Below are 22,012 nucleotides of genomic sequence, written 5' to 3' on the forward strand. Positions count from 1 at the left end.
ATTTATAGCCTTATGTGGAAGTTTATAGCATTGTGTACAGTATTGTTTACATACATAATGGATTCTTTCCTCCTCGTTTGGTTTGATCAACACCTCCTTGAGACTGTATTGTAATTCAATCAACGGTGTGGAGTGCCTATTACTACAAAAGCACTGTAGTAGGCCCTGGGGAGAGGACAAATACCACAAAACTAGCAAACAAGGTGATAAGTGCTTTAATTGATGTGCCGCAATGTTGTATTGAAGTTGTCAGGTCATCCTCTAAGGTTCTATTCAGAAAGATGAGCCACTGAGATTACTTCAAAATAAAAAGTATTCCACAGGTTCGAAGTCTTTGCAGACACATTCGTTGGAACACCGATGCCTGGAAGTTCTTTGAAAAGTTCAGCTGAATTTTTTTCTCTTGAAGAAAATTGGTTTATAGTTAGGTTATTGTTTACTAAACGTACCTTGAGTGTGTGTTTGTTTTGCCAGAGCTTTTTGGTTTTCAAGAGCTCTAGGAGTTAGGATCCACTCATTGTCTGCTCCATTTGTGGTAGAACCTGACCGTACGTATTGATAGTAGAAAATGGAAGGGTCTGAAATGTGACGACTAAGACGATTATGATTTAGTAAAGAATCTGTTAGTGATTACACTTGCATAATCATTTTAGGTAGCGTAGTTTTTTTGGTTAATGCTATGCTATGTTGGACCACACCTACACTATTCGTCAACAGTAAGACTTTTTGAGGTCAATAGTCGTGAGAGATTATCGCATCTCATAAGGGAGGTGAGGTTAAAGTGCAATAATAGGGCCTCGCAAAATATCTGGAGGTTATTTTATTAAGGTAAAATCGAATTCATCGAAGTAAACCAATCAGAGTTGGTGATTCTTGCTGATTATGCATTAGGCTTTAAATAATCTCAGCTGCATTTATACTAAGGCTAGAGTGGAGTGAAAATTAGAATCAAGCAGTCTTGACATAATAGGATAATAGGTCTGGAAGATGTAGATCTGCCCATGAACCGAGTTTCTGTTTTTATAAGCTGACACTGAGGGTTTTCCTTAATGCTTACACTTATCTGTTTTCTGTGAAGGGAAAAGGAGCTATTGTTTTCTCTTTTCTACTTTTGCTATACCCTTGTGATTTCAGAGCTGATGGACTCAGGTTGTTAAAATTTATAGTGTTGTGTCCTGTCATCCCCGCCCATGTTGTTTTTGGGACACTACACTGGAAATACCTTCTAGATTGTAAACTTCTTGAGGGCAGGGATTAGACTTATAAATGCTTAGTACTGGGCTCTGCACAAAAATGTTCCTTAAGTACCACTGATTGATTTTATTGTACTATCTCAATCATTTAATACAGTGCTTCATGGGGTTCTGACTCCCAGTCTCTCAATCCTGCATTCTGGATGTTCTCCTCGTCTCTTCACTCTCCTTTGGCTCCTGTAGTTAACCTGTGGCCAAAACCCACCGGTTCTTTCTCTGCAACATTTTCAGGATCTGCCCCTTCACCTCATCCGAATAACAACCACCTCACTGGTCCAGGCACTTACGGTCTCCTGGTTTGGCTACTGCATCGGCCTCCTCGCTGTGGCCTCCTTGCCTCCAGACTCTCCCTTCTCCATTACATACTTCACACTGATTCCTAGACCCTACATATCCATCTCCAAAGGCCTGTCTGAAATCACCATCTCATGGAGGCCTTGCATGGTCAATTTTTATTCTTCTGACTTTATATCCCTTAATTGTGCCTATCCTCTTCTAGACGGTGAACCCGTTGTGGGCAGGGATTGTCTCTGTTGCTGAATTGTACTTCCCAAGCGCTTAGTACAGTGCTCTGCACGCAGTAAGCGCTCAATCAAGGGCATTAGCCAATGGCAGGTGGGCAAAACAAGGAAACAGCCCTGGCTCTAGGTGATCCTATGGCCTAATGGAAAAAGGAGGAGGAAGAGAAGCAGGAGGCAGCCCAAAAAATCGAGAAGTCCATCTCCACGAGACCCGCTGCAGTCTCCCAACGCCCGTATCTCTGGGTGGATGGAGACCTTTGGCCTGGATGGAGGGTCCAGCACTGACCAGCTCCCAAAGAGACAAAAACCTCCTCCCTTCACCATCCCCTTCCCCTTTCTTCCTTCTCCTAGACTGTAAACTTGTTATGGGCAGAGAATGTGTCTGCTAATTCTGGTGCATTGTATTTTCCTAAGAGATTAGTTCACTGCTCTGCACAGAGTTAGCACTCAAGAAATGCCATTGATGGACCATTCATAGATTAGTTGAGAGACCTGCTTGTTGACCCACCAAACCCACTGAATTTGCTTAAAGGAGCAGGGGCAGGAGGCCTCCCCTTTCTTTAATAGGGTAGTATTAAGAGATTAAACGAATAGCGGAGGAAGTTTTCTTTAGGAGCTGTGGTTCTTCAGCCTGAAGGTTTCACCTGACCTATCACTTGATTTCCCCTTGCGCACCGTTTCTCTCACACGGAAAAAGAGTAAGTGTAGTTTTTAAGTGCTTACTGTGTGCTAGGTACTGAACTGCGTGGCTCAGTGGAAAGAGCCTGGGCTTCGGAGTCAGAGGTCATGGGTTCGATTCCCGGCTCTGCCACTTCTCAGCTTTATGACTGTGGGCAAGTCACTTCACTTCTCTGTGCCTCAGTTACCTCATCTGTAAAATGGGGATTAACTGTGAGCCTCATGTGGGACAATCTGATTACCCTGTATCTACCCCAGCGCTTAGAACAGTGCTCTGCACATAGAAAGCGCTTAACAAATACCAACATTATTATTATCATTATTGTTATTAACTAAGTGATGAGATAGATACAAGATATTCAGGTTGTACGCAGTCCCAGCTTAAGCTCCCAGTCTTAATTACCATTTCCAGATGAGGTAACTGAGGCCCAGAGAAGTGAAGGGACTTGCCCAAGATCACACAGCAGACAAGGGGCGGAGCCAGAATTAGAACCCAGATCCTCTGATTCCCGGGCCTGTGCTCTTTCCACTAGGCCTCACTGCTGCTTTCCAGAGCTAGGGCTAAGGGATGGATGGCCATACATTCAGTCATATTTATTGACCACTAACTGTGAGCAGAGCACTGTACTAAGTGCTTGGGAGAGTACAATACAACAGTAGTACTGGACTACAGGTTTTTGGAGCTGCCGGGAGCTGCTTCTTGCTGGGTTTCTGGCAGAAGTGTGAATTTAGGGAACCGGTGGTAACAGCAGGAGCAGTTAATCATCTTTCTTCCCCTGTGGCTGCGCCTCTACATTCTGGGCTCCCTTCTCTCTGTGCCTAACAGCTGAGTGCTGTTTTCACCTTGATGGTCAGTCGTGCCCCTTCTGATATGTTAGAGTACCTCAAAGGGTTGTGCCCTGTGTGAAATCCTGTGAAAAAAAGGATTGTTGGGGAGTGGGGATGGGATCTAGGAGAAGAGGAGGTGTCTGGAAATGAAAGCAAAGAAACATTTGGAGCAGAATATTCCAGGAAATCTTGACGGAGATTTTTCTCGGTATAGTCTCTGGAGTGATTAGGAGGGACTCACGTGGTGGAAAGAAAAACTCTGGGACAGGCTTGCTAGAATATAAGACCTTTTGGGAAATGTTTTAATATTAAAAAGGAATGTACTTTTGAGGAAAGTCTTGATTAAATCGAGGTCTCCTGTTCAATGATTTGTCGGGCCAACCCTGATTGAGGCAGGGAATATGTTGACTCGAGAGATGTACCGATGCAGAAGAAATAATCGATTTAAAATTAAGTATTTTGAAGGTTTTAATTTGTGACTGTCTCCAAGTGCTAAAATAAGTAATTTGGTTGAAATGGTCTAATAATTAACAAAGTGGACTTCTAATGAATTAAACAGTGTGGCCTAATGGATAGAGCATGGACCCGGGTTCTAATCCTCTCTCCTCCACTTGTCTGCTGTGTGACCTCGAGCAAGTCACTTAACTTCTCTGTGCCTGTTACCTCATCTGTAAAATGAGGATTGAGATGGTGAGCCCCATGTGGGACATGAACTGTGACCAGCCTCATTACCTTGTATCTGCCTCCGTGCTTAGAACAGTGCCTGGCACATAGTAAGTGCTTAACAAATATTGCTGAAAGAAAAAAGAAGAAATAAGAGCACAGTTGGGGAAGGCCTCGAGCAGATATAGCTTCAGTAAGGACGGGAGAGGGATCGCCTGTCATATATGAAGAGGGAGGGCATTCCAGGTCAGTCAGGACGTGGGTGAAGGGTTGGTGGCTAGATATATGAGCTTGAGATGTAATGAGTAGGTTGGAGAAAGAGGAGCGAAGTGTGCAGGCTGGGTTGTAGTAGGAAATCAGGTTTGTAAGGGGTCGTCGGGAGCGAGGTGACCGAATGCTTCGAAATCTATGATAAGGAGTTTCTGTGTGGTGTGGAGGTGGATGGGCAACCACTGAAGGACTGAACCTTTTTACAGAAAAATGATCCAGGCAGCAGAGTTGAGTATGGACTGAAGGGGGGAGAGACAGGAGGCAGGTCAGCAAGGAGGCTGTTGCAGTAATCAGGGCAGGATAGGATAAGTGGTTGGATTAACATGGTAGCAATCTGGATGAAGAGGAAAGGGCAGATTTTAACGGTCGTGAAGGCTGAACAGACAGGTTTGGTGACAGACTGCATATGACTGAATAGAGAAGCAGTGTGGCTCAGTGGAAAGAGTCCGGACTTGGGAGTCAGAGGTCATGGGTTTGAATCCCGGCTCTGCCACTTGTCAGCTGGGTGACTGTGGGCAAGTCACTTCACTTCACTTCTCTGGGCCTCAGTTACCTCATCTGTAAAATGGGGATGAAGACTGTGAGCCTCTCGTGGGACCACCTGATTGCCCTGTATCTACCCCAGCGCTTAGAACAGTGCTCTGCACATAGTAAGCGCTTAACAAATACCGACATTATTATTATTATACGGGTCGGAGGAGAGAGATGAGTTGGCGAATGCCATGGTTAGGAGCTTGTGAGACAGGGAGGATGGTGGTGATATCTGCAGTGATGGGGAAGACAGGGTTTGGGTGGGAAGATGAGATCTGTTTCGGATATTTTAAGTTTGGAGTTATTGGCAGGATGCAGGAAGAAATGCAAGACAGCAGAGAGGGAGAGAGATCAGGTCTGGAGGTGTAGATTGGGGAATCATTCACTTAGAGATGGTAGTTGAAGCCATGGGAGCAAATGATTTCTCCAAGGGAGAGGGTACGGATAGAGAATAGAAGGGGACCCAGAACTGAACCCTGAGGGATTCCGACAATTAGGGGGTCAGAAGCAGGAGAGGAGCCCGCAAAAGCGGCCAGAGAAACAGGAGGAGAACCAGGAGAGGACAGTGTCAGTGAAGCCAAGTTTGGATAATGTTTCCAGGAGAAGGAGGTCGTTGATGGCATCAAAGACAGCTGAGAAACTGAGGGGAATTAGGATGGAGTAGAAGCCAGTGATTTGACAAGAAAATTTGAAAGTAAAATATCAGTAATATCAAAGAAAGTTTGTTGTTTGAGGAATGGTGTGGCCTCCATTTAGTTTGGACAGTATAATGCTAGTGAGAGATGATGCCTCAAATTCGTAGGGCGGTGAAGTCCATTTCTTACGCTTTCAGATATCTACCTGTTTTTTCGAAGAAGTCTTTTATTGCTAACACTTTGGAGCTCATTCAGAAGAATGAGTGAATTGAAAGCCCATGAGTGAAGATGAGTAAAATAGAGCCTATGAGCAAGTAGACAATGAGTCAGTTTAGAGGCAGGATTAATGAAATGCTTGTAGTTCTTTGTTTTACACCTGTATTGCCCCTCTGCGTTTTATGCTAGGTTATTACATAATTAAAATGGCTTTAAATTCTTGTAAATTACAGTGTCTGCTAACAGGACAGGTAATACGTTTAAATGGATTAGGGCTATATTGCTGTTGCCTCTCATTTAGGCTTTCGGGAAAATGACCTGATTTTCACTGAGTAAAGAAAACCACTCTGGCAGAATGTATTGTGTTTTATTACCTGAAATATTAGCAGAGTAGATGTCAGGCTTCTCTGTTATCTGTTTTTTATTCTGTTGCAGAAGCTCTAAAGAGAGAGTATCTCTCTCTCAAGTCAAGTGTCCGGTTGGCACACCAGCTTCCCTGCTTCTGCCTCGTTCATTCATTCAGTGGTATTTATTGAGCACTTACTGTGTGCAAAGCACTGTACTAAGTGCTTAGCATTTATCCCGATCAACATTTTCCTAAATCTTCCAAAGCTGCTGCTGCCTGTCCCTTCTCCCTCTCCCTCTCCCTCTTTAGTTTCCTCCTTTACTTTCCTGCTGTTTTTCCTCTTTCTTTCCTCTTTTCCTTTCCCCTGCTCGTGAACTTCCTTCCAATCTCGGATAAATGGCAACTGAGCCACCTCCACACTGATCAGAATACGTGACTGTCATCAAAATAGACTGCTTTTCTGTCACACTTACATGCCAAAATTCTCACCATCACCAGTCGTCTTTGAAAATGGTGGGCACAGCTTCATATATGAAATAGACATATGTAGATGCTTGGAAATAGTTTCTGTATGTGACATAGGGGTCACAATATGCCTTTTTTTTTTAAAAAAAAAAGGCAGATTTCCTTTTGTACAGTAGCTTGCACTTTAAGCTTCTGGGGTTTCAGTAAATCCTGAATTTGTTTGACATCTTGTAACCTTTGCCATCAGCCATGAAAAATGGAAAAGCACCCAGATCTGATGACATTCCTCCAGAAATTTACAAACAGGATGGATACTAAGTCCTCAGATGTCTGCAAGAGCTTTCCTTCAACATGTGGTTCACTGGGGAGAATGCCACACGACTTCAAAGACACCACCATAATTACCATTTTCAAGAAGAAAGGGAGAGAGAAGTGACTAGAAGATGCAGGGGGAATCTTCCCGCTTTCCATTACAAGCAAGATGTGAGCCAGAATCCTTCTGCACAGACTACCAGAGACAGTAGTCGACTAACCACTATGCAAATTACAATGATGCTTCAGATTAAAGTTCAGAAGAGGAAATACGGTCTTTATAGAGGAACAGGTTCAGAAAACACAACCAAGTCTTCTATTCTGTTGACCTTACAAAAGCATTTTACCAAAATTGGAATCCCCATCTTCCCTCCCAAATTCTTTTCCCCTAACTTTGCATTCACAGATAACACCACCATCCTTCCTGCCCCAGAATCCCACCATCTCAGAAATATCTGGGATGCTTCACTCTGTTTCAGCTCTCATGTTCCATCTGTTGCTAAATCCCACAGGTTTTCTTATTCGGTATTTTCTGGATTGTTCCCATCATCTCCATTCAAGTGGTCCCTAACCTGGTATAGATGTTATGATATTCTGGATAAACACTATCTCAGCCTCCTGTTTGGGCTCCTTCTCTCCAGATCACTCTGTTTATCTGGATCATTTTCTAAAATGATCTGTACTCAAAAACTTATGGTATTACACTGGTAATAAAGTTATGGTATTTGTAACTGTCTGTACTAAGCCCTGGGGTAGATAACCAGCTAGTCAGGTAGGACACATTCCATATTCCACATATTAAGGCTCACAGTCTTAATCCCCATTTTACAGATGAGGTGAACTTGAATGATTACACATTCGTCTCTGCCTCAAGTAGAAACTCCGGGCTGTTGACTTCGGTACCCCAGAACTTCTCCCTCCATATTTTATCATTTCTCTTCTCCCATTACCCTATTCTGCACTTTGTTTTTTTCAAGTTTACCTTCTAACTGTACCTCACACTCAACTTTGTCCCTTTCTCCAGAGTGGATCTCCCCCCTCAAATCTGCAAAGCACACTTCTAGCCATCTTCCAAACCCTCCTCAAAGCCCATCTGATATAGTTTTGTTCTTCCAAAATCATTAACTCCCACCTCAAGACTAATGCTCTCTCAGACACCTTTTGCACTTGCATATATATATATGGATTTAAGTCCTCTATTTTAGCTTTTACTTATTCACCACTTCATCTTTTATTGGTCTTTTTCATATTTGGATGTAATCTGTAACTCTCTCTACTGTTAGATTGGAAGTGCCTTGAGGGCAAGAACTGTGTCTTACCTGTATTGCACTCCTCCAAGGCTCTGGAAGTTACTAAGTGCATTTTGCTGTACTCTGAAATTCGTAGAGGTTTAAAGGCAGTTCCTTGCAGTTGGTTCTCTAACATCATAATTGTAGTATTTGTTAGGCGCTTACTCTGCCAAGCACTGTAATAAGCACTGGGGTAGATAAAAGATAATTAGGTCCCACATGGGCCTCACAGACTAAGTAGGAGGGAAAACGGGAACCGAATCCGCATTTTGCAGATGAGGGACCTGAGGCACAGAGAAGTTGTGACTTCCCCATGGTCACACAGCAGACATGTAGTGGAGCCGGTATTAGAACCCAGGTGCTCTGATGCCCAGATCCATGTTCTTGCCTCGAGGCCACACTAATGATGATAATTATGGCATTTAAGCGCTTACTACATGCCAGACACGGTGCTAAGCGCCGGGGTGGATGCAAAACAAATTGGGTTGGGTACAGTCCCTGTTCCATGCGGGGCTCACATTCTCAATCCCCATTTTGCAGATGAGGTAAAGAGGCTTCGAGAAGTGAAATGACTTGCCACAGTCACACCGCAGACAAGTGGCGGAATGAGAATTAGAAGTAAAGTGGGTGACAGCAGGGTGCCTAAGCCGTTGTTGAATGGTGAAGTCAAGAAGTGCATGTAAGCCAGGAGGGCGCAATAAAATAGTGAAGCACAGGGTTCAGTATTAGTGAGTCAGTATCAGTGTATCAAATTCAGTGTCAGTGAAATCAATAGCATTACAATATCAGTGCAATGCAGACTGACTGCTGCAGTACAGATCAGCCTGGTGTGGAGAAACCGGGAGAGGGGTTGTTCCCTTGAGCAAAAACTTGGCAAAGAGCGTCATGCCAAGGAGACAAGTCCCACAACAGTTGTTAATTACGGTGTGTCAAGCACAGTACTAAACGATGGGGCAGATGCAAGCTAATCAGGTTGGGTACAGCCCCTGTCCCACAGAGGGCTCACAGTCTTAATTCCCATTTGACAGATGAGGTAACTGAGGCACAGAGAAGTGAAGTGAGTTGCCCAAGGTCACACAACAGATAAATAGTGGAGCCGGAATTAGAACCCAGGTCCTCCTGCCTCCCAGCCCCATGCTTTAGCCTCCTTTAATGCCAACAGTATGGCAGGCTGCATTGCTCACACATTGGGCTTTTTGTCACAGTCACGTGTCACGTGGATAGGATCTATCAGTAGTATGACCTTGGAAGTTGGAGGCCCTATATGTATTGAATAATACTTCATTTGGGTCTGATTTTTGTCTGGCTTGACTTCTTAGCCATTAAACTAACTGTGGATTTTAGTTGTCTGGAAAACAGAAAGAAAAGTTGTCTTTCTGGCTGGAAATCTAGGGTAATTGACCTTTAATTTAACCCAATTCTCTAAGGGAGGGCTTCCAACGCTTTAGTCATTGTACCCAGAGCTGCTCAGGGGTGCATTTCCCCACAATATCATCCTCCCTGATTCTGTCATGGAAGCAAGTGCTAGCCTGATTTAATGACAGGATTGCGAGGCCAGTGGGGTGTGTCCCTGGATTCTGGTTATACTCAATAATAACTACTTGAGGGTATTCCAGGCCGGCCAGATTTTTGGCCAGCCTTCTGGACAGAAGATGGCCAACTTAGCCATGGTGGTTCCTGGTTTTGGGGACCTTCTCCCCACCCCCACCACATGTAGTTTCAGGCTACCTAAGACCCACTTGGACCCCCATTAGTTCCGAAATATCCACTGTGTCGCAAAACACCACGAGACTTCAAACTTCCAGGGTGTGAGCGTTTCTGACACCACACCGTACTGATTGAAAAACACTAAGTGTAGGATATTTATATTGCACGATGGCCTAAAAATTTAGGAATGTTCCTGATAATGGTGGTTCTGATGGGTGTTAATAATATACATTATGACATTTAAATAATGCTAGCATAGAATCTTAGAACAATAGAGTATAATGTTAGAATATATGTGGAACATGAGTTTTGAGTGTCCATTCTGTGAAATGTTGCATACCATTTTGGGTACCGCAGTTCATAGTTTTGAATAACCACATTTTTGGTGATTGCACTTCCACTACCATCCATTTGTAATCCCTTCTGCTTTCTCACTCTATCAATCAGTAGTATCTGTTGAGCGCTTACTGTGTGCAGAGCACTGTACTAAGCACTTTCTTGCCATCATGGAGCTCTCCTTGTTGCCAACTCTCGTGTCCCTCCTTTATCCTTCCCGATGTGAGTATCTAAGCCTCATGCCAGGCTTATATTAAACCCCAGGCCTTTAATGTACACCTGCCACGCTCTGCTTATTATTTTTTTGACCTTATTCATGAAAAGTAAGTGAGCAACTTGGGAAGAGGGCTAGGCAAGTTAACGTTAATAGTGAAGCTATTTTTGGAAGAGTACTTGTCCTGTCAGTAAAACAGTATTTACACACTATTTCTTTTTATTGATATTTATCATGTTGAGTGCAAGTTGAGAGAATTCATTTCTTGCCATCACAGATCGTCTCTAATTTTACTCAGTCAAGTTCAAAGCTGAGATCTCTCCAACCATTTGTACCGAAGATCTGTTGCTTTGCTAACTATTGGGTCTTTCTAGAATCTAATCCTCATAGTTGGTGAAGGAAATCTGTTTTTATTAGTAGGAGATGGCCAAATTATTTTCCAACATCAGCTTGAGATTAACCTTCTGGTCAGTGAATCATATTTACTGAGCACTTTGTGCGGAGCACTGCACTAAGCACTTGGGAGAGTATAACACAACAATAAACACACACATTACCCATCTGCAATGAGCTTACAGTCTAGAGTCAAACAACTCTTCTGTGAATAGCGAACTGAAACGGGAAACTGCAGATAGGAGGACAGAAGACATGTTCTAGGGGCCTCAAATAATGTAGCACAGCCATGAACAGTTGAGGGAGAGAAGCAGAGGGTAAAACGGCTTCATATGACACAAAAGCTTTGGGGGGCTGCGAGAAATGAAAACTGCAGCAGGTAATGCGGATAGCCAGTGACCCAGGGAAACAAGGAGTAGATTTTACATGCCTACGTGGTGGAAGGGATTGTTGGCAGGGCAAGGCTAACCCACTGGGATTCCAGGAAAATTTCCATGGGCAGATGCCTGGGTGGGCCTTTCTGGGCCTCTCTGGTGGCCAGGGGGCTGAGTCAGCTCCTTACGGTCTGCAGCTTGTAAGGAGCAGCCCCTTAGCAGCAGCTGGAAGTAGACATGTGCTCCTCAAACTGGTCTGCTCCTGAGTCTTTGCGCTGGAGGATTCCTGGTACGTCAGAACCGGACCAGACCCGATTCTCAGTCGCATGATAGTGTTATCCACATTCAACTCAAGTGAGAAGCAGCGTGGCCTGGTGGATAGAGCACGGGACTGAGAGTCAAAAAGACGTGGGTTCTACTCCCGGCTCCGCTGCTTGTCTGCTAGGCGGCCTCGGGCAAGTCCCTTCACTTCTTTGGGGCTCAGCTAGCTCATCTGTAAAATGGGGATTGAGACTGTGAGGGACAGGGACTGCATCCGACCTGATTTGCTTGTGTCCACCCTGGCTCGTAGTACAGTGACCGGCTCAGGCAAAGTGCTTAACATATGCCACAGTTATTATTATTCCTACAATGTCATTTCTAAAGCCAAAGAGTAGTTGATGTAGATACTTAAGGCATATAATGTAGAGTTTCCCATTGGGAATGATTGGTGAGCCTCAGTCCTGAGACTTCAGATTCCATCTGAGGAATCAAAGTACTTGTGCCTTGTGCAGGGCATCAGTCAAGCTCTGGTATTTATTGAGTGCCTGTTATGTGCAGAGTATTGTTCTAAGCACTTGGGGAGAGTAGCACAGAGTTGGCAGACACATTCCACAACAAACAGTCTAGAGGGGGAGATGGACATTAAAGTAAATTATTAGTATGTACATAAGTGCTGGTGAGAAGAGGGTGAGATGAATATCAAGTGCTTAAAGGGTACAGATCCAAGGGGACACAGAAGGGAGAGGGAGTAGGGGAGATGAAGGCTTGGTCGGGATGAAGATGAGATGGAGGCCAAAAGGCCTTCGCCTTTCGGTGATGCTCTTTTTAATAAGACTTTTTGAAGTGGGGAGAGCGGTGGTCTGTCATAAATGAAAGGGGAAGGAGTTCCAGACCAAGGCAAAAGGTGGGCAAGTAGCCGCTAGATGAGATCGAGATTCACTGAGCAGGTTGTGAGAGGAGTAATAATAATAATGATGGAATTTTGTTAAGCGCTTACTATGTGCAAAGCACTGTTCTTAGTGCTGGGGGGAGATACAAGGTGATCAGGTTGTCCCACGTGGGGCATGCAGTCTGGGGGCTAGTAAGTCAGTGAGGTGGGGTAGTGGGGAATTTGAGTGCTTTAGAGTAAGTGGTAAGGAGTTTTTTTTCTTTTTTTTTGATGCAGAGGTGGATGGGCAACCACTGGAAGTTCTTGAGGAGTGGGGAGACGTGAAATGAAAGTTATGTTAGAAAAGCGATCCAGGGAGCATAGTGGAGTATGGGCTAAAGTGAGGAGAGGCAGGGAGGTCAGCGAGTAGGTTGATGCCGTAATTGAGTCGGGATAAGATAAGTGCTAGCTTGGATCAGCATATACAGCATAGGGCCTCTGCATTATGAAGTGTGTGTTGGATTTTGCCCGTGTTAGCCAGCTACAGGCAGACTGGCACTTAGAATCTAGCTGTCCTGGCTCCTAGAGCAGTGCTCTTTCCATTGGACCGACAGTAGGGTTACATCATATGTACCAATTGGTGTAGGTATTATTATTTTGTTTAAATATGTCATGCAAAAGTGGGCCTTTGGAATTATTTGGCAGTTGTTTTTAGTACACTTGCCGAGTACTTAATACTTGGGCAGGTACTTAGTACTTGTTTTTAGGGCATGTGAAGGGCCTGAAATGTTCTTAGCTTTCAGTGTTCAAAAAACAATGTCAGTCGATCATATTTGAGCACTTACTGGGTGCAAAGCACTGTACTAAGCACTTGGGAGAGTACAGTATAGCCGAGACATTCCCTGCCCGTGATAAGTCTGGAGGGAAAATCTACAAATCAACAAACCCCAGCAGATGATGCTTGTTTTAATTCAGAATTATATGTTGGTTTAATTTTCTTTCTACTTTTTGTTTCACTGACTTAAAAACAGCATGGTCTACTGGATGGAGGGAGCAAGGGCCTGGGAGTCAGAAAAACCTGGGTTCTGCCACTTGTCTACTGTGTGACCTTGGGCAAGTTGCTTAACTTATCTGTGTCACAGGTACCTCATCTGTAAAATGGGGTTTAAGATTGTGAACCCCAAGTGGGACATGGAATGTGTCCAAACTGACTAGCTAGTATCTCTCTCAGAGCTTATTTCAGTGCCTGTAAGCGCTTAACGAACAGCAGAGCAAAAATTCCTCATTAAGTTCTTGCATTGTTGTATATGGTATAAGCGGGTTGATTATAGCAAGAATGGGGTGAAGAGTCTAGTGGAAATTTAGAATCGGAATTGGTCTATCGTATTAATTTCCTTCAGCGATTCGTCATTTTTACCGTTTCACGGTACGAAGAATGACATGTAAAAATGTCACTTCCTGATAAATGAGCGGACTGATCATTTGTACAAACTCACGGGGCTTCATAGTGCGTTGACAGTACTATAATTTATTCCTAGTTCTTGGAGGCTCTGTAAATCACTGTATGATCACTTGCTTTTCATTAGTCGTATAGTAACATTAGTTACCAGCCAGTTGATGGTATTTATTGCAACTTGCAGTATGCAGAATATTGTATTAAGTACTTGGGCAAGTACAGAAGATCTGGTAGACAAGATCCCTGCGCTCAAGTAACTTGCACTATAGAGGGAATGTAGACATTAAAATGAATTGCGGACAGGGTAAATGGGAGACTGTAAGGATATGTACACAAGTGCTGCAGAGCTGGCAGTTGAGTGACTATCAAGTGCATAGATAACACGGGAGGGGAAATGAAGGCTAAGTCAGGGAAGATCTCTTGGAGGAGATGTGATATTAAAGGGATTTTGAAAGGGGAGAGTGGTGATCTGTCAGGAAGCGGGAGGGAGTTCTGTGACAGAGGCAGGAAGTGGACCAGGGGTCAGTGATGTGTTAGATGTTAATTTACATTCTAAAACAAATAATGTCTAGCTGGAACTAGAGCCATATACAAAGTGCAGTTTATTCTGATTTTATAAAGGGATTTTTTCCGTCTAAATTAGAAATTTTGCACTTATATTTTTGTTGGAAGAGTCGCTCGCTTTTTCCATTCCCTTTTTTTAATTGAATGTGAATGCCAGATTTTCTTCAGGGGAAAAGAATTTGTAAATGTTAGAGGTAAAAATGTATTCATAATTAATGTTAAATAGTGTTAATCCAAACTTATCTCATTCTTTCTAGGGTTGGATTTTAAACTAGGCATGTTGAAATAATCTGCAATCCAATCTGCACATCTGAATTCGTTTTACAGAGTATGGCAAACAGCTGCATTTCAATTCAAAGCTAGAACAACTGCAGTACATTAACCCATTGAGAAGATTACAGTAGGTTTTCAGTTCTCTGTTAACTGAATTTATTGGAGAAAATTGACTTGAGTGCTTCTGCTTTTGACTGACATTTTTTTTAGTGTCCGGAAGAAAGGAAATCGAGCATTCAAATGTTAGGACTTTGATGTGTAAAGAAGTTTATTATATAAATCATCAAACAGAATGTGGGCCAGAAAAGTAATTCTCTTAAAGGATCTGATGAGCTATTGGTTCATCGTGTCAAGAAAATCTTGTACACCTGTTTGATTTGTAAATTCAGTTATTTGATGGACAAAAAGACAGTGGTTTTAATTAAGTAGTATTGGATACCCCTTCCAGCTTTCAGCCCCAAACACACACGCATTAGAATTGCAAAAAAAGCTGCAATTCTGTAATCCTGGTCAGTCAGTGGTATGTATTGAGTGCTTACAGTGTGCAACGTATTGTACTAGGTGCCTGGGAGAGAGGTACAATAGAATGAGATGACACCATTCCTGTTCTCCAGGAGGTCAAGAAACCTTTTCAAACAGAAGCTTTAAAATAGGGTCAGCAGATTTATAATGTAGTAAAAAGGTGACTGTAGCAGAATATTCAAGATAGCATCATTCGTTCGTAATTATTGAGCCCTCACTGGGTGCAGAGTACTGTACTAAGCATCTGGGTGATTACAGTTTGAGAGTTGGTAGACACCTTCCCTGTCCAAAACAACCATGCAAATATTTCCAGAAAAAAAGGTATCACAATGGAAGGTCTGTTCATCTGAGTTCAAACAAGGGCAGTGCTTTACTTGCAGGAGAGGGGCGGCCATTAGGTTAGCAGTGGGAAAATTAAACTGAAAATATATTCAGCTTTGAGGTTTCTTGCTTAGTCCTTATCCATGACCCATTCCTAATTTCAGAGGGGAGAAGAGGAAAATGCCCTGCTTCTCGAGAAATCCAGATCAGATTTTACCTATTATTATGGCCTAATTCTTTAGAATAATGTTTTCCCAAATCCTGCATCCATCTTGACAGCCCTGCTTGCCGATGGGAAGGGTAGATTATTATTAATTTTTTTTTCCGATTTAGGCTCACTCAGACATATGCCACAGAAGAGGGTTAATTCTCTATTCTTGTCCACACACTTTGAGGGCAAAGACTTGGAATAAAATGTAAAAAATAGTAGCCCCTCATTTGAAACAACTGGTCTTCACTTAATAGTATGTTTGTGAACTTTTATAAGACCACTACTCTAGAGACTTCATTGTACAGCATTTCAATATGTGACCGTTAGGAGGAAGAGATCAGCACAGTGGTTATTGTCATGTGAAATATATACATGTATGGGGCAAGAAAATATTTGAAGAAAATGTATAAATGAATTACTTGATGTCTCCCCTTACAGTTAATCCTTTTTGCCTTTGAATGAATCATGACTCAAGTGCTTATGGGAATGTGCCTTGTTTGAGATTTTAGTGTACAGTGTTTCTTTTATGGATTTTCATTTATTTGCATTAGACAAATGATGTGTGTATGTTTGCATATTTGTGTCACTTATGTATTATGGTTATATGGCAAACAAAATACTAAGATTTGTTTACTAACCAGGGCTTTGTCATAATATAGTAGAAAGCAAGATTTTTCTGTTTTTTTTGTAACATTTCTAGTTCACTCAGTTCTGCTAAAATGCTTGCTCTCTACGTATTTTGGCAAGAGTGTGACGGCAGAATAAGGGAAGCTTTTTCTGACATCGCACATCTGTCTGAATGCAGCATGATGTGTTGGAAGAAATGATTGTGTATGTGCCCTTAGTGCCATACGCAGGGTAAGTATCTCGGTGTGGGTTATCCTAAACATGGGGTTCAGCAAGAATCCAACCCCCAACTTTACAGAACTGATTTACTTATAAATGTACAGTATAAAACAATTCTTCTGGGTTTTGCTGCCACTTTATCCATTTTGCTTCTTGCTGATTTAATTCATTAGCAACTAATTGCTATAGGAAAATATGTACCTGGATTTATATTTTACATGTAGTCAGTTCTTTAATGCTAAGCTTGAGTTCTTGAGGAACCCTATCACACGTGATTAACTCCCATTTTACATGAGGAACCTGAAGCACAGAGACGTTAAGTGATTTGCCTAAGGTCCCACAGCAGGCATGTGGCAGAGGCAGGATTAGAACTCAGGTGTCTCAGGCCTGTGCTCATTTCTCTAAGCCATGCTGCATTTCAGCACTGGCGTGCTTTCCCGTGTTGCGTGAATGATGCATGCGTCTGTTTGTTCTTACCACGGAATCTTCCAGACTCTGGACTCTCTCCCTTATTTTAAGCGAATATGCCTTCTCTTGGGTCTTCCGAACAATCCTGCCTTCTTTTGATACAAAAGTCCACACCTCATTGCCTCTCCCCTCTTGAACATACTTGCTCCCACCCTCCTCTTTCTCTGTCAGCTATCTTTAACCTCTCACTGTCAAGCAAAACTCAAGTTTTTCCCATACAGAAAAACCACACTGATAACTCTGTCGCACCTTCTCATGACCCCACGGCACCACTGTCTTCCTGCTTCCAGTCAATCAGTCAAAGATATTTCTTGGACATCTAGCGCAGAGGGCTATAGTAAGCGTATGTGAGAGGATAGTGACATTAGTAGACATGATCCTATCCCTCAAGGAGATTCAATATGGTGATTGAAAAGGAACTGGGAGTTAAGGAAAATGCCAGGGCTTGAGAGTTGAGGAGGATGGTGGTATTGTCAAATGTGATGGGAAGGTGAAATGGAGAAGATTATGGGGGAAGATGAGGAATTCACTTTGGGTTCTGTTGAGCTTAAGGTGCCGGTGAGATATCTGCCGAGAAGTCCCGGAGGAAGGGAAGGCAGTCTGAATATGTCTCCTGCACTCAGGTCTCCATCAGTTCTCTCGACTCAGGGCAACTAGGTTTTTTGCCCTTCCGTTCTCCCGAGAGTGGACTTAGCAAATTGCCAGTGACGTTGTCTTAGGTTTGTCTAATTGCCTCTACTCTCTTTTAATCCTTTATTTGGGCAACCCCCATATTCACCTCACCAGTCCTGTCAGCAAGAAACACCATTTCCCCTCATCTCTGCCCAACCAGTCCCTTTACAGGCAGCATGGTTTAGTGGTTTAGGGGGAGTCAGAGGTCATGGGTTCTAATCCCGGTTCCTCCACTTGTCAGCTGTGTGACCTTGGGCAAGTCACTTAACTTCTCTGTGCCTCAGTTACCTCATCTGTAAAATGGGGATGAAGACTGTGAGCTCCACGTGGGACCACCTGATTACCTTTTATCTGCCCCAGCTCTTAGAACAGTGCTTGGCACATAGTAAGTGCTTAACAAACACCAACATTATTGTATTACTTCTAGGAGGTGTTTCTCAATTCCCTGATCATTTTATCCCATAATAACTCTCCACACTCATATATATGCATATATATATATATACACATATATGTGTGTGTATTTAGAGTTTCTTAGCTCCTTGAGGGCAGTGACTGTTTCATTTTGTATGTTCCTAAGTACCTAGAACAATGCTTTGTATTCTCTTAGCACCTAAATGCGCATGACAATGATAAACACATTCTACATGCTTCCTATGATTAAATATAGTTTGATGTTTAATTTTTGTAAAATTATAATCACAAAACTTGCAGTTGTGTGGGGCCTGATGTGTAAGATCTCATATATGGAAGAGCAAGCTCATAATCTTAATACATCATATAATGAATATTTCTACTACTAAAGGTTTTTATGAAGCAGCATGGTCTAGTGGATAGAGCCTGGGAGTCAGAACAGCCTGGGTTTTAATGCTGGCTCAACCACTTGCCTGCTGTGTGACCTTGGACAAGTCATTTCACTTCTCTGTGACTGTTACCTCATCTGTAAAATGGGGATTAAAGCGGTGAGTCCCGTATGGGACAGGGACTGTGTCCATCGTGGTTTACTAGTATCTACTCCAGTGCTTAAGTACAGTGCCTGGCACTGAGTAAGCACCTAACAACACTATTATTATTATTACATAATATTAATATGAGCATGTTTAAATGAAGTTTCTCTAGTTTTGAACAAATTTAAGTAGACGTGGGAAACGGGGGAAAATGCTGATTTCTGTGTGTCTTGTTTCTTTTTAGGTAGTAACATCTCTGTAGTGTCTTATTTCACTAAATATGCTTCACTAGGGAAAATTAGTCAATCTAGCAATTTTTATTAGCAATCATGCAGTGTATAATGCTAACATTTTAAGAGCTGAAAAAGTTAAATGAAGCGATAAAGGAACAGGTCCTTTGGTAAAATAGCTGACATTTTTCATTTACTTTATTCAATTTTATTAAAAGGTGAATGGTTTCAAAGGTGAGAATCTCATAAAAAACAAAAATTGAAAATATCAGTAATATTGGCTTTAGCCAGTTTTCAAAATGGTCCATTATGTGGAATGCCATATTTTATAATGATATAAATAATTTAATAATGAGTCTTTAAAGAAATCACCGATGTATACTGTTGGCTGATCATATTTACAACAGGTAAAGATTGTAGGTTTGATGCAAATTAAATTCTGTTCCATGTCGAAAGATTTTCATAGGTAAATTTTTTTAAATTTCAACTCTCGCTCAGACTAGTTATATCCGTTTTTCTCATGCAAAACAAATACTGAAATATTTATCACCTAATGTGTTGTGACCGTGGTAGTAAATGTTAGAAAAATGTTTTTTTTTCAATTTGTATAAATAATGATTTTCGTGATGAAGACAGTTATCCCAGGGAACGTAGCACTAGGCTAGATGTTTAAAACCACACCTGAATTCATTCAATTGTATTTATTGAGCACTTACTGTCTGCAAAACACTGTACTAAACACTTGGGAGCACACTTTACTTAAAAATGTATAATGCAGATTTTATTTTTTTCTTTCATTCAGATGAATAATACTGCAGCAAGTCCAATGTCAACTGTACCCACTTCAAGTAGTGGAAGACTGTCAGGGAAATCAACAAGCTTTGTTCCTGAACTGCAGAGCATGATGTAAGTATTCATCATTATTATTATTAGTATTATTCACTCCGCTTAACATTAAGATACTTATTTATAAATGCCTTTCCAAAACTTAACAGAAGAAATTTAGCAACTATGAACTACAGAATTTACATAAACAGGTAAATGGTAAACTGATTGAAATATATGGTTTGCTTTTCAAAAAGATGACAAGCTGTACCTTAAAGAATTTTAACTGTGTTCCAGTGTCCGAATAAATGAACTGTACTGTTTTGGCCTGGAGTGCTCTCCCTCTTCATAGCTGATAGACTGTTACATTCCTTCAGAGCATTATTGGAGGCGCATCTCCTCCAGGAGGCCTTCCCTGACTAAACTCTCATTTCTTTTTCTCCCACTTAGTTCTGCAGCACCTTGATTTTCTCCCTTTACCCAACCCTGTCCCCCAAGCCCCAGGGCACTTATTTACATATCCGTAATTTATTTATATTAATATCTCTCCCCCTCTAGACTGTAAGCTCATTGTGGGCAGGGAATGTCTGTGTTGTACTGTATTCTTCCAAGCACTTAACCCAGTGCTCTAACGTAGAGTGCTCAATATAGTACATACAGTGTTCAGTAATTATGGCTGGTTGATATCAGCTTTATTAGTATGTTTAGACCAGTAGATTTTGTATTTTCATCTAAAGGGTTATAATTTTAAAAAGATTTTTTTTTCCAAAATATCTGTGTTGTAATAAGACTGGAAACTCAAATATCTGTGTGGGTGGAGATACAAGATAGGGGTGGTAATCTGTCTTCAAAATACTTGGATTCCTTTGTTAACTTAAAAATGAATTTGAAGAAAGTTGTCAAGTTGTTGGGAAATGCACGGAGTTTATAGTTCTTGTATTCCTGGAAGGTTTTTGTTGCTGGTAGTATTGCGTTTATGAAAAATCAATAAAGAAAACAGCCCCCCAAGTACTAGCTGAATCAATCATAAAAACTAATGGAAAAAAATCCCTCATTGCTGGATATGTAGTACAATCCTTCCGTATAATAAACAGTTGACAAATATCACCATTATTATAATTATAAGCCTCTCTGAATTTCAAGTTCTCTCAATTTGAAAGCTTTTGGATTATTTTTAGCAATCATTAAAAAAGTGGTCGAAGCCATCATAGATGAAAACTACAGATATGAATTCCAGGAAGGTGTCTTCAGCACCAGGGCCTCTGTTCTAATTAATAAAATATTTCAAGAATATTATTGGAAAAAATACAAAAGCACATAGTCCATTTAAAAGACTTTAAACAGATTTCTGAGAAGCAGTATGGTCTAGGGGATAGAACATGGGCTTGGGAGTTAGAAGGACTTGGATTCTACTCCCAACTTCTCCATACATCTGCTGTGTGACCTTGGCCAAGTCACTGAATTTCTCTGTGCCTCAGTTACCTCGTCTGTAAAATGGGGACTAAGACTGTGCCCCCAAGTGGGACAGGGACTGTTTCCAACTTGATTTGCTTGCATCTACCCCAGCACTTAGTACAGTGCTTGGCACATAGTAAGTGCTTAAATACCACAATTAGATTCTGTTAGTACACATCATCCTTTTAGAAATTGGGTTTTCTCTTTTGGGAAATTTGGGAAATTTCATAAAAAAAAAACCCTACAACTTTGTGCTACAAGTCTTTAGGACTTCCTTTTTTTTAATCCTACAAACATTTGGGAATAATTTTAGTAATTGTATAATTCTGTCCTGGAACAGAGTATTGGACCTTCTAGAATTTTACAGGGAAACAAAGTTCACTCTTGCTGTTTGTGGAATAATGGCAAATAAAAAGAGCTGCTGAAGGCAATGGAAAGAGAGATTTTTTTGGCATGCCAAACTCAAAGATACATAATTATTTTGTATTGAAATTTGTGTCTTTTTTGGTAAAGGATGAAGGAATTCCCAAGAGAAATTCAAATGGTCTGAATGGCTTCTGGACTTCTTTGTTTCTATTAGATTCATAAATAAAATATGCCTCTTTAAATAAATATCAAAATTACCATGACAGTTTGTGTTTGAATATTTGGATAATAGGAATTAAATGGACTGAAAGTTGTTATATGAGGATCTTTTTGTTATTTAAATGACTAATAAGATGTTTGAAAAAAGTTATTTGACTTGATTTAGAGCGGCGTGTACAAATTTGTCTTTTTTTTTCCTTTCCTCTTTTTGGGATCTTCCTAGAATGTGCTCAGGGAGTGTCGTTATGCCCTGTAATGCTTTTAAAGGAAGTGAGTTTAGCAAAATTTGGTTAGGAGGTTCAGGTTTGGGATCCTAGAGTGCCAGAGGGTGAACTGGAACCTTAGTCTGCTTTTCTTAATTAGTTTATATTTTCAACTCTCCTCCTATAAGAGAGATGATTGGAATAAATGAAGCCCATTTAAAAAAAATCAGAACCGATGATGGAAATCCCGTAACTGTAGTAAGGTATGCGGGTT

The 22,012-nt window shown here is 41.5% G+C and overlaps 2 protein-coding genes across 7 annotated transcripts in view; one reads left to right on the forward strand and one right to left on the reverse strand.

Annotated features, from left to right (window-relative positions):
* Window positions 1-22,012, reverse strand: part of RUNX2 (RUNX family transcription factor 2) — a 308,136-nt gene that overhangs the window by 252,415 nt on the left and 33,709 nt on the right. The window lies entirely within an intron of this gene.
* SUPT3H (SPT3 homolog, SAGA and STAGA complex component) overlaps window positions 1-22,012 on the forward strand; it is a 389,952-nt gene that overhangs the window by 3,017 nt on the left and 364,923 nt on the right. The window contains exons 2-3 of one of the 3 annotated variants that reach the window (XM_039913023.1): window positions 14,438-14,580; window positions 19,473-19,576. In XM_039913023.1, the coding sequence (XP_039768957.1) occupies window positions 19,473-19,576 (104 nt within the window). In that variant the 5' untranslated portion in view covers window positions 14,438-14,580. Of the gene's footprint in view, window positions 1-14,437; window positions 14,581-16,222; window positions 16,366-19,472; window positions 19,577-22,012 lie in introns of those variants that run through there. The other 2 variants (XM_039913024.1, XM_029071799.2) reach the window with 2 other exon arrangements.

The sequence above is a fragment of the Ornithorhynchus anatinus genome, chromosome 9, assembly GCF_004115215.2.
Source record: "Ornithorhynchus anatinus isolate Pmale09 chromosome 9, mOrnAna1.pri.v4, whole genome shotgun sequence".
Lineage (NCBI taxonomy): Eukaryota > Metazoa > Chordata > Mammalia > Monotremata > Ornithorhynchidae > Ornithorhynchus > Ornithorhynchus anatinus.